General features: G+C 32.4%; 2 protein-coding genes across 2 annotated transcripts in view; both read right to left on the bottom strand.

The window, feature by feature from the left end:
* Positions 1 to 6,497, bottom strand: part of LOC104788862 (uncharacterized acetyltransferase At3g50280-like) — an 8,784-nt gene extending 2,287 nt beyond the window's left edge. Inside the window, exon 1 of the mRNA XM_010514641.2 lies at positions 6,490 to 6,497. Within this exon, the coding sequence (XP_010512943.1) occupies positions 6,490 to 6,497 (8 nt within the window). The remainder of the gene's footprint in view (positions 1 to 6,489) is intronic.
* On the bottom strand, positions 9,542 to 11,674 carry LOC104785422 (eukaryotic translation initiation factor 3 subunit F-like). The gene is made up of 6 exons (XM_010510634.2): positions 11,337 to 11,674; positions 10,919 to 10,998; positions 10,521 to 10,750; positions 10,131 to 10,252; positions 9,931 to 10,044; positions 9,542 to 9,851 (listed from the first exon to the last, which is right to left on the bottom strand). The coding sequence occupies exons 1-6, from the start codon at positions 11,580 to 11,582 to the stop codon at positions 9,762 to 9,764; spliced, it is 882 nt and encodes a 293-aa protein (XP_010508936.1). The 5' UTR covers positions 11,583 to 11,674; the 3' UTR covers positions 9,542 to 9,761.

Genomic DNA, 12,873 nt, shown 5'->3' with positions numbered 1-12,873 from the left:
TTTTTTTTTTTTTTGGATATGATTTGGTTGCTTCTCTGTTTTTGGTAAAGCTTTAGCTTAGCTCTCTCTCACAGTTTTGTGTGTGTGTGTGTGTGATGGATGAGAGTGTGAGGTTGAGAGATGAGGTATTTATAGTGTGAGGATGAGAGAAGAGAAGAGGTTCATGAATCAGATGATGATTATATGGCATTTATTTTATCTTTTTTTTTTAAAGCCTAATTAAAATAGAGAGACTTTGCTCAACTTGTACTTTGGAAAAGTGTTCCCTTATTTGTGAAATTTTATGTCTAGGATTAGAGTACACACACTCTGTAAACATTTTCAGAGTAAAAAGGAAAATTTTGAATGGTAAAGAGATAAAGATGATGGACCATCATTCAGTTTTGGTTATAGGTACTCTGTATTCTTTAATTTTTAATGATTAATACTAGATTTTAATCTATACTTTTCAAACAAATTTAATGATAATTAATTCAGTTCATTAAATCATATTTATTTATGTTATTTCATTCAATAAGAAAATATTGTTTGGATATTTTTCAAGTTCATTAATACTGTAATTAATAATTTCTAAAGATTATGTATATATATATTTAATAAGATATATCATTATTTCATAAAATTCACTAAATTTTAATGATATGATCAATATGAATTAATTCTCTATTTGTTATGAATACAAATATTTATACTAGATCTGAAATTTCTTAATATTACTGTTACAAATAAATAAATAAAAATCTAAAAGTTTTTTTTTTTTTTGTCAACCATTAGACCACAACAGGCCAGCCCATTAGTCTAATCTCTACATTCGTAGAGAGCGGGACTCAATCCCTAGTATGATGGTGTCGAAGGACTTACTTTTAGTCACTGCACTAAATCACTTCACACTAAAAGTATTTTTATGAAACAGAAAGGATAATATCTCTATAAAGGGTCGACTCTAGTATACTACCTGAACTATACGGCTTCTTCGATGTGCACCCTAAACTTTTTGCCTCTTTTCTAAACATCATAAACAATGTTTTTCTTTATCAAACATCATGAACTACACTTACTCTTCTAATTGCAAAATAGTGACTCTAAATTGCGATTAGATTTAGTAAAGCAGTAATTGCGTCTAAAATACCATGATTATGTTAATTGAACCAAAAAATCGAATCCATATGATTAATCAAATCCATTCTTCTTCTTCATAGCGAAAATCTCAAATCTTAAGGTTTTAATTGTATCAATAAAGTAGAATGTTTAATTAAAATTTCTTGAAAATGCCGACAAGTGTTCTTAAGTTGTTTCCTTGCAGAGATCAAAGATATCTACTGTTAAAGCTGATGGTTTCTCATTGTTTAAAGAAACAAAACTATCACCAAGATCACAAAAACTCCAAAAAGTACCATTCATGTTTACAAAACTAAACTAAAAGAGCACGTTCATAGACTTAAACTTCACTCATAAACCACGTTGTCGGTGCTTACTTATGATAAACGAGTTATAATATTTATATTCGAAGACCTTACAAGAGAATTGAGAGGAGAGAAACGAGTTCTTGTCGTATTGAAATTGAGAACAATGAGGAAAAGAGAAATCCTAAGAAATGAGAATTTTAATTTTATTTAGAGAAGATGAGTGGGTGGTTTGACTTTTTTGGTTTACTTAAAAAGCGTAGTCGTTTAAACGCCACTATCGGTTTAGTAAATACAATCACAATTTAAAATCGCTATGTTGCAATTATAAGAGAATGTATAGTTTGTGATGTTTAATAGAGTAAAAAATTGTTTATGATCTTTAGGAAAGAGGTAAAAAGTCTAGGGTGTATATCGAAGAACCGATATAGTTGAGGTAGTGTACCAGAGTCGACCCCTCTATAAACAATATTGAGAGTTTCAAATGTTTCTGACGTGCGTTTCTCTTTTTAAGACTCTGATGTAAGTTGAATGTCTCTGCACCAATGAACGCGAATATTTTTATAGATCATCTGCAAATAATTACAAACCAGAAAAAAGGTTACGTTTTTTTTTTTTGAAGTGAGAAAGAACAAACAAACAACAACGAAAACTCTGAACTCGTAACATATAATATTGAAAACATAATCAAACAATCAAAATCATAATATTGTTGGAAAATAGGGAAAAACATAAAATATTAAGCTAATCTCTGCATTATATTGTCTGCAGAAAGTATATTACATTATTACTCCATTTATACATTGTCTTATTCTCTGGCTTCGTTGCCAACATTTTACAACTATATTGTTTTTGTTTCATGAACATGCTTTAAAAAGGTTAAAACAATAGTTTCAAGAGAGATATCCATAAATCTCAATAATCCAATGGACAAAAGGATTTGTATAAGTGACGAGAGACGTATTTTGGAAATTTAATCTATAGACTATATATAGTCATAGCGAGTTGTTATTATTGTTAGGTTAATGGATTGCTTCATATCAAAGAGAATATCTGGAGAAAGAAGTTTTCGTTGAAGTTCACAAATTATTCATGTGAAATCCCCAAGTTTATTTCAGACCCTCGAGACTAGTGAATCCACGTGGCGTGCACACACTGTTTCGGTTCTTACATGGCATACATGCACTGATGAAAAGTCAGTATGCATGGTCGGATCAACATGTAGCGGACGAGTCATCTATTTGGACATAACTGCGTCCCTGATGATTGTAAAAGACAATGCGATATAACGTGTTCTACATTTATAAAAACGTTACGTTCGTGGCCGGTTTACTAAAAATCGGCATGTGGTGAGAATTAAAACCCTTGTACGAAAGGAAAAAAAAAAAACAATAAAGCAGCAATTTAATGTATGTTTTGTTTCGATTAATTGTACGTACGCCGTTGCCCTTCAAAGGAAGTTGCGTTTTTAAAAGCTTGAATTCGAATTTTGAAAATATATGGGTTTGATCTATATATGATTCTTATTTCTTCGGTTAAGCAAAAAGAAATTTTATTGATAATTAAACAATTATGATAAGATATATATGATATATGTAGCGACAATTGATATTCATATCACTATCTAACAAAATCTGGTTTGGTGTATTTGAGGTAAGAGTAAGATAGAAATTGCATGAATCTTTGACCGTATGAGAACTAAGATTCTCAAATCCAAAAGATTTTATCTGTATAAGATTAAACAGACTTCTAAAAACTATATACGTCCTTCGGATTCCGAGAGATTTGCATGGGGTATGTGAACAAAAAGAAGACAAGACTTGTAATGCACTTCTTGTAGCGTTTGTCTTATATGATGATTTGATACAAATTAAATAAATAAATAAAGATTAAACATCATTCAAGTCATTAAACTACATAAAATTTGAGATAATTAGCAAGTGTGTTTAAATTAAAACACTTTAAATCACTCTCTGTTAATGGGTTGTCATTCCTAAAATCCCGATAAAAGTCGGCGTGAAGAATCTCATATTCAACTGATACAGTCTAGTACCAACTGCTCTGGCCACTGTCACAACACTTCAAATGTCTTTATTTTATTAACTAAACTAATGTGAAAATTACAAAATCCTAATCATAGCTTATGTTTGAGCTAACTTTGACATAAAGTGTCGGTTTCGGCAATTATTACACGAAGATTCTCGTTAACCGTCATTTTCGGTTTTGTCGGCGTCCTGAGGTTTAAATATTATTAACATAAACTGCTACTTGAAGTGAGATCTGGTACGATGCAGAAAAAAAAGAAGCTGAAGCATTACGCTTCTCTGTAACCGTTGGATTGGAACTAGGCCGTTTACTCATTTCCATCGGACGGATACTTACGCTACTTGAGTTTAGTTGAGTTTGGGATTGTCACATGATAAAACATTACTAGTAAGTACATAACTGTTTTGACTCGGAACGTTCTTGACGATTATTTGACGCCCCATTTTATTTCTTTATTTATGATATTTATTGACACCCCATAATAGATTAATAGATATATATATCTTTCTTGATATCATTTTGAGATATATATACCTCAAATACTTTTTCCTCTATCCTGATAAATATCTTTACTTGGATCTTTCGTTATAGTGACAATTTTGGCTAAGACTGTAATAATATACGAATTCAAAAAGTGACATAAGCTACATTTACAAAAATTATTAGGTATTCTGTTTTTATGTTAGTATATATGTGCGTGGACTTTACAATATGTTTTTGTAACACTTAAAATAACTTTCGGAATTATGAATCTATACATCATTTAGTTGGTTATCAAAAGTATGATTATAATTAAATACTATACATTTTAGTGTGTTAGATCAATTCTTTTATCGCTAGATTATTTCGAAAGCTTTGAGATCAACCACGTGTATGACAGGTTGACAACTGAAGTTTGTACGAATGTATTTTGTATTAAAAATCAATAATATATCAAAGTAAGATATGCTCTACGAAAACGTGTGGCATCAAGTAAAATAAAATTGTAAATAGATGATATAAACGGATTGATTAATTATAAATAACAAGTGGATTCACGCGACCCATTTTGACAGTTTAGAACCAGCCAGCATGAGAACCTTCGATCCATAATACTCTGACGGTTTAAACTATTATACAAATGTTTATATGTTTATTATTTGTAGTGAACAAAATAATATTGAGTAATTGTCATAAATACCACTAAAATAGGTTTTTATTCCAAAAATACCACAATTTAGTTTTTTTCCAAAACTACCACTAAAATATATTTTTTCCAAAAATACCACATAATTGAACTAAAGTTTTAATACTAAAAACTAATTCCTAAATTATAAATATTAAACCCTACCCCTAAAAACAACCCTAAACCTAAATTTGTCAACCCAAACATAAAAAAAAAAATTCTACATTCTTAAAATTCAATTTTTTGTGTTAGTGGTAATTTTAGAAAAAAAAAACTTTTGTGGTATTTTTGGAAAAAAAACTAACATGTGATATTTTTGAAAAAAAAAACTTATTTAGTGGTATTTAAAGGAATTTCTCGATAATATTCCGGATCAAAAGTCCAGTTTTTGTATTCCATAATTGTTTCTTGTATGGGATAACATATTATCAATCCGTGTATGAAATTACAAATCAGCAGTTGCGGCCAGTTTATTTTAGATATTTTATGTCACTTTATACGCTGGTCTATATCAATATTTTAAATATAGGTCTCAAAGTCAAGATAGTAAGCTTGAGGCCTGGTATGATGAATACTCAGTGGATATTTTGGGATATTTGGATGAGTCGAAAACAATGGCCGAAACAAAAGATAAGGTTGCGTTAGATACTTAGATCGAGCTTTAAGGATTTGAAATTCATATTGTTGATCATAATCTAGGAATTTATATAATTAGTGAATCGCTAACTATTAACCTATGTTTTGGTACTTTATTAAAAAAGAAAGATAATATGGTTGTGGTGCGTGAGAGTATGAATAATATGGAATCAAAAAAATAAATAATAATTTAAAACGAAACGTAGGAGGATTTTGTTTTGTTTTACTCAACAATTAGTAGTTACGCAACTACAAAATTTGAAGATAGTTTTGGAAATGATCGAAAGGGATGAAAAAGCTCATCCCAAAACTCTGGCTATTGTGTGGTTTGTGCAGTCCATTTTGACAATTTTTGTTTGGTACATAATAATAAAACAGAAAAGGCATACTTGGCTATCTACCTATTTCGAAGGACGCCGCTTTCTAACTACAATTTTTATTTTATTAAGCTATTTCATTTTTATATACTTTTCTTTTGAAAAATACTTTTGTAAAATTCCTTTCTAATTGTTGGCAAAAAATATGTTGCCCTTTCCAATCAGAGAAGTTATTCTTCTTCATCATCTTATTTTTTCTGATCACATCAAAATCCATTGAATGATTCTAGTTTTCATATTTTGTTCACGTCAGTGTTTTAAAAAGTTGTGAACAAATATATTTATGAACAAATTGTATTCAGTTTTCATTTCTAAAAAGTATCACATTTAAACACGTACGAAACCAAGAAATGATGTTTTGTTCTAATGCTTTGAAAAAAGAAGAAAAGGGAAGATAATAAAAGAGACTTTCTCGATATGTCTCGTCGTCCACTACTGTCCGGTGTTGTACTCTTGTAATGGACCAGATCGTGTTTTACTTCAGACAGGATGCCATACTCTTTTCTTTTTTTAAGTTCTAAATTTTTCTTAATATAATAATTTCAGATTCTTATACAAAACAAACACTGTTAGTGCATAATGAATGAAACAAAAGAATCAATGCTTTAATAATAAAATATTTTTTGTCAACAATTGGGAAAAAAACAAATTAATTTAATTATACAATAAAATTTGCATTATATTATTTTGATAGCACATGTAATACTTTTTTTTTTGCTTAATAATTTCTAAGAGTCAGAAACGATGCAGCATTGTATACATAATTTGTTTTTTATGATTGAAATAAATAAATAATAATCGATACATTTTGATGGATTTGTGCTACAAACACTAACGTAAAAACACGCATATAAGTATATACCTCAACATTGTTAATTGTAGTTTTTTAAAGAAGTCTTCAGTGGATAAGATAAGTTTCAGTCCACCAAATCAACTGTGGCTTATATATTGACATCTAGCTGTATATTTCGAATTTAACATCAGTAATCAAGGAAATTAGAAAGTCATGATGCTTTATTTGCATATAGAGATCATATACAAGTTGTAGACAAATTTTAACATGACAGTATTGGCCTATATTTAATTTTAAAACTCGCATTCTATGCGTGCACCCACCCACGCACAATCGGATGTGGGGATGACCCTTTCGAATGGCACAATTTTGTGCGGCCTTGATTTGTCTCACGCATGACTAACATCATATAATTCCCATATTAAAAACAGGAATTTCGTATTCTCGTATAAATTATACATTATCATAAACATAAGTCAAACCTTTGACAAGACGCTCGTTGGTGCATATACTATTTGGTATAATTATTATAAGTAGCATATAAGGTTGGTTCATGTACCGTAAACTAAATGCATGTAACATACTTTGAACCAAGGCAGTGTTCGTCATATTCATTTTATTCTTCCTTGTCCATCAAATTATATCAGCTTAAATAAAAATTATCCCATTCTTTGGATTTCTTTTCCAAATTCCGTTTTTCGAGCTATGTTCATTCATCAGCGTAATTTAAAAGAAAAATCATTAACTCTCTAGCTACAAATCATTTGATATGGGACAACTGATCATTGATATACTCATTCCTCCATGCCATAATGAAGTAAATATTGAAAATCACATTTCGTTTCGATTTGATTATGCGTAATAATTTTTTTTAACATATTTTTTTTGTACTTTATATTTTCATATATAATTCCAAATTATGCATTAATGAAGTTTTTTTTCTTCTTCTTTTGTCAGTTAAATGATCAATTGAAGTTATTCTTTTCCGGAATGGATAGTCACATTAAGTGAATCATAATTTTCAGCAGGAGTTGCAAAAGCTTTGATTTTTTTTTTTTTTTTTTAAGAAGTAAGGAACAAAACCCAAAAGAAAATTACAACAAATTTATGTGGTTCATCAACGGTGTTAATTACGTCCACATGCAAAAAGACAATGGTTTACTAATAATAGGTACCAATAGATAATTTCAACTGAAAACAACGGTCCATAAATACTGAATGATCTCAGCGATATTTCAGTTTTGTCGCGAGCAACGAGTGATCATATTAAAGGTATATTAACATGATTGTTTCACTATAAAACTATGTAATATAGTGTAGCTAGGTGTTTACCTGCCATGCACTCTGCATCTTTTAGGTTCACGGATGATCAAAATCAGTATTTGTCATTGTTGGATAATTAAGCCACAAGAATTTTCTATAGTGAAAACCATTATGTCATCTAAATGCATCGAACCCAAAACTAACTTGGTGGCAAAAGAAAGAATCCAACTCTCTCTAGTTACTAGCTTGTATAATTTTCAAATACGTTCAGGACAGCTGACATTATTATTACATACTGTATAAAATATCATATTAATTAATGCCCATGATTAAATAAGCATAACTACCACTACTGCTATACGAGGGAGTAGGGACTTTAAAAAATCAGCTGAGTCATATATAAATAACTAATCATTAAATAAATTAAAAGCTATACCTATGATAAAAATAATGTTATGTTTTGAATAACTTAATTTAATAATTCTATTTCTTTTCAACTGTTTCAGTTTTTGTATTATATATTTATAGAGACACTATGTATATACTATATACATACAAAGTCCCGATTAGACTTTTACGTATGTACGTCTCTCCGCATACTTGTCGTTTGTTTTGTCTTCTGTACCTGCACGAAACAATATGGAGACATCTGATCATTTAGCTTGTATTTAACTACTTGTAAATCATAACTAATCTGTGTATGTAGCTTGAAAATAACTTGTCTTAATCGTTAGGTTTAATATAAAACGGGACCATGTCATTATATAAATAGAGAACATGTGATAATATATCACGGGACCATCCATGAATGGGTGGTTCTTTTGGTTACACATGTTATCAAAGAGCATTTTTAGAATTATTTTGGTCAATAAAAATGATGTCGATCGTATTGAAAAGTCGAACCGATCCCTGAGTCATAAATAAATATATAGTTGCAAATTGATAATATCATGAGATCATTGCACTTTATCGTAAATCAGGTTCTAATCTATTCCCATCGGGGCACCGATGTGGCGATGTGACCTACTACATTAGCAGCTTAGCAGGAAGCCACTACTAGTGTAAGAAAGATTCGACTATAATATAATGGTAAAATACCTATGATGCTACGTCAGTACTTAATAAAGAAAAAGAAAAGATAAAAGCCAAGGCTACATATATAGAATTAGAAACCAATAACCATATAGAGTGAAGGTGGGTGAAGAGCCAGTGGAATGATAAGTTAGATTACTGTGAACAATGTAGGCAAGTTGCTCACTTATATTACAAGTGCATGCACGTCTTTAATGTTGACCCATCTACACACCGGCCTACACACGTATATTCTTCTAAAAATTGATATGTACGGCTGTATGTATGTATATACATTACGCATGTTGAGACTTGAGAGAGAGAGAGACATGCGTATACTGCACTAACATTTGCTATCAAACTCATTCCAAACAAAGTCTCCTCTTATTTTTAACCATACAAACTAATGTAATCAATTTTTATACCACAAAGAAAAACCTTCAAATACTCATTCGATTTCATTGAATCCATTAAATCTTGGCATGTCCCGTTTAAATATACATAAACCGTAATTCTAAATTTAGCTTACCAGAAAGGCACCTAAACCGGCATTAGAATTGATTGCTCTAGCAGCTTCTGTAGTACAACAGAGCAAGTTGTTTGTTTTGTAAAATCCAACACTATCGAATGGCGACTAAACTTATATACTGTCTTTATCAATGTAACGTACTAAAGGAAACCAAACAATAACGACGCACACATATGATCCAAATTCTCAGCATAAACAAATTTCCTGATTGATTAAAGTATTAACGTACCAAATGGAAAAGAACAGGAGGAAGAAAGATAATTTTTATGTATCTTGTTTAGATTAGTCACCAACTAAAACTGATTTCAAAGTTCTTAACTCATAAAACTGAGCATTTTGTCTCTCTTTTAAATTGCAATGTAGGAAAGCTACAACAAGAGGCTGATTCTGATTCTTACACAAACTCGTCAAAAGAAACATTGAAACCAAAAAAGCAGCAGTCCACATTTTTTAGCAAAACCTTGTGTTTCAAAGCTTATTACAGCATCTGAGCAGCAGTGTTTAGCTTCTCCGCTAGACTCAACTGTGTCCTTGTTATGCTTGATAGGTACAACAGAAGCAATTGGTCCTGCAACAACAGAATAAACAACCATTAGTTTTTTTTTTACAAAGTGTAATGCTTCAGCTTGGCTTTTACGATCTTTTACCTGGAGACTATCATTCACGAGGTTATCGAAGACTTGTGGAGGTAACTTGGGGAGGGAGGCTACTGCATCTGCAATGAATCGTCCTATGTTGTTGTCTGGAGCTGTTTGACCTTCCTGTGGAGTTTCATTAAAACTAAAGATCATGCATCTGCAGCGGATAATAGACTGTTTATTTTACCTTAAAGATATCTCAAGCTTACCACAACACCGTCGACATATTTGTGTACATCGTTGATTAAAGTCAGCAGCCTCTCCATTGTAAGCTCCATTCCTTCCAAGTCATTTGGGAGTTTGTCCACAGCTGTTGCCTTGAGGACATCAACTGCAGATCAAGATGATATTTTCTTAATCAGACACAATCAATACCCAATAGAGCCATAAAATGGTTAATACTACTGTACAAATACAAGCTAAGAACATCTAATTCAGTTTCGTTCATTCACAATCATAAGAGGAAAACAATCTCTAGACACTGAATTAAGTATGCAAAAACTGAGATACTTAGACAATGAGGCCGTATGTAATATGTATATGGAATTGGGTTGCTAATAACTTCTGATATGGAAGATATTAATAGTTAGAATGCTCACATCCGACTCTCTCAGCGTCAACCATACGGAGATCAACAGGAATCTCTTGAAATTGTGCAGCGAGCTGTCGATCACCAAGCGAAAGGTTTGAAGAGACAAAAGCTTTTATGGTACCCTCACCATTTGTAAACCCAGTGTCCACAGTTAGATGAATTGGGTTGGTAACTTCTCTAGCATAGAAGTCATGAATCAGTGCACTACCACCATTAACCCCAGCACCAGTTGAATACCTGCAAAATCAACAGAGTAGTTCCTATCAGCTACTTCAAAATAGAACAAACTAACCACCAATGCAGAAACCTAACACATCAATGAATCAATCAACAAGAATCGTATGACAAAGATAAAACAGTAATCAATATCTGAGAATGGGAATGAGAATGGAAAAAGAGAAGTACCAGCCGACAATAATTTCTTTTGGATTGACCTTAAGGTGTGAAGCTAACATATTGTGGTGGTAATCAATATCCACAGCAACCTGCATCCATATGAAAACAATCACTTATCAAAACGTATCACAAGTCACAGCCTTTAGGTGTGAAGCTAACATTTGAAGTAAGGTGCCAATATGTTCACTAGCCAAAAGCAATAAACCTCACATTCTCAGAAGATGTAAGAAGAACAGTACTCGAAGCTAAATTCGTCTACACTTCTTTATAAACCTCACATTCTCAGAAGCAAGAATCACATCTACTCTACAGCTACGAAACGAGCACAGATCTAGAATCCCTAGGCTAAATCCTAAAAAAATCAACGTTTATAATCGAAACAACGATAGAGAATACGATAAGGAGAAGCAGAGATGAAAAATCGAACCTGATCAGAAGATTCATTGTGAGGGACGGCGTAAGAATTGCGGATATCGACGGTTCCATCAGGTAAGATAGATCCAAGGAGAGTGCCGATGACTCGTTCAGCTGAGTCAGGACGTCTCACGAAGCAATCACAGACGTTAAAGATAACGAGTGGATGGATCCTCGCCGTGAGAACAGAGGTAGTCGCGGACGCCGTCGATGATGGAGAGACGAATTGCAAGACGGTGTGATCGCTCGCTGCCGCCATGGTTAAGATTTTCTGAGAACGACAAAAGGCGCGAGAGAGAGAGACTGGAGATTTTTAGGGTTTCCGATGTGAGCGTAAGAGGAAGGAGAGAGAGAAAGAAAAGGCCGCTTGTGTGTGATAGAGAAAAGATAGGTTTAGGTGCTAATGGGCCAACAAATAGGCCCATTATATGTTTCACCAAGTTTCAGAGAATTATCGTACCAAAATGTAGATGAAGTAACAAAATGTTAACATAACTATTAAAGAGATATGATATAACATTTTCCAAAAGTCTATTCTATTTGTTATACAAACACATATAAAAAATATTTTTACTTATGTTTTGCATTACAAATGCTAACGTTTTGCTTTTTGTTTGTACAAATGCTAATGTTTCTTAAGGGCAACCTCATGGATGAGCCTCTCTTCATGTTAAAGGTATTTAGTATCTCCATTCTTATATTAGTCAACCTCATGGATACATGATACTACTTTTTCTTCTTCTTCTTCTTCTTCTTCTTCAACTTCTCAGGGTTTGGAGTGTTCCTTGAGCTCCGACAACTTTCCGATCACCGGCGAGATACACCTCGTCAAGCTCCTAGCTCGGTAGACGAGCCTCGTGACACGGAGAACATACCCTCCTCCAGTAGCGGCTGAGCGCCTTCTCTTGCAGAAAACTCCTCGGCAACCGCAAGGGTTGACGACAGCTTCAGTGGACGCGAATGAAGACTGATGATGAAAAGAAAGAACGACGAGGACTAGAGGCCGGAGAAAGAGTTCGGGGTTTCCAGCCGTTGTCATAAACGAATACCTGGACCACTAGCCGTTGTCATACAAATGCAATTAAATGTTTCATGGTGATAACCATTTCTCTACTCTCTTAGCTCTTTTTTTTTTTCTTTCTTTGTTGAGACTGATTATATATATATGACATAACTATTGGAGTATACATCAAGAAAGATCGATGAAGTATCTATTTGATTAATTGGTCCATGTGTATCATATATATTAAGAACTTATTATAGGATCATATATTAGGTTTGGCAAGTATATATGGTCTTGTAATTTATAAAGGGGTAAGTTCTTTCTCGTAAGAGGAATTTTCTTGGTCAAAGTTTGAAAGAGAACATAATCTTTCTATTTAAACACACAGGATCTACCAACTCTGGCCGGGTAACAATGTAAGCCTTTCTTAATTCTTTCTCACGATATATCTATTTGACAAACAAACAAAAGGGTTTTTGTGTCCTGACACAACATATATCATGTTCGGAAAGAGATTTGATATTAAACCCATGATGTGTTAATGTCA

This window comes from Camelina sativa, chromosome 5, assembly GCF_000633955.1.
Source record: "Camelina sativa cultivar DH55 chromosome 5, Cs, whole genome shotgun sequence".
NCBI classification, from domain to species: domain Eukaryota; kingdom Viridiplantae; phylum Streptophyta; class Magnoliopsida; order Brassicales; family Brassicaceae; genus Camelina; species Camelina sativa.
Note: the sequence above shows the minus strand (reverse complement) of the source record. Positions and strands in the feature narration are given on the sequence as shown.

What these genes read in the sequence shown, in the direction of transcription:
- LOC104785422 (XM_010510634.2), bottom strand. Translation starts at nt 11,582, where the DNA reads ATGGCGGCAGCGAGCGATCACACCGTCTTGCAATTCGTCTCTCCATCA. An exon ending in ACAATGAATCTTCTGATCAG is followed by an intron (nt 10,999 to 11,336) that starts GTTCGATTTTTC and finishes ATATGGATGCAG; the next exon opens with GTTGCTGTGGATATTGATTA. An exon ending in AATATGTCGACGGTGTTGTG is followed by an intron (nt 10,045 to 10,130) that starts GTAAGCTTGAGA and finishes GAAACTCCACAG; the next exon opens with GAAGGTCAAACAGCTCCAGA.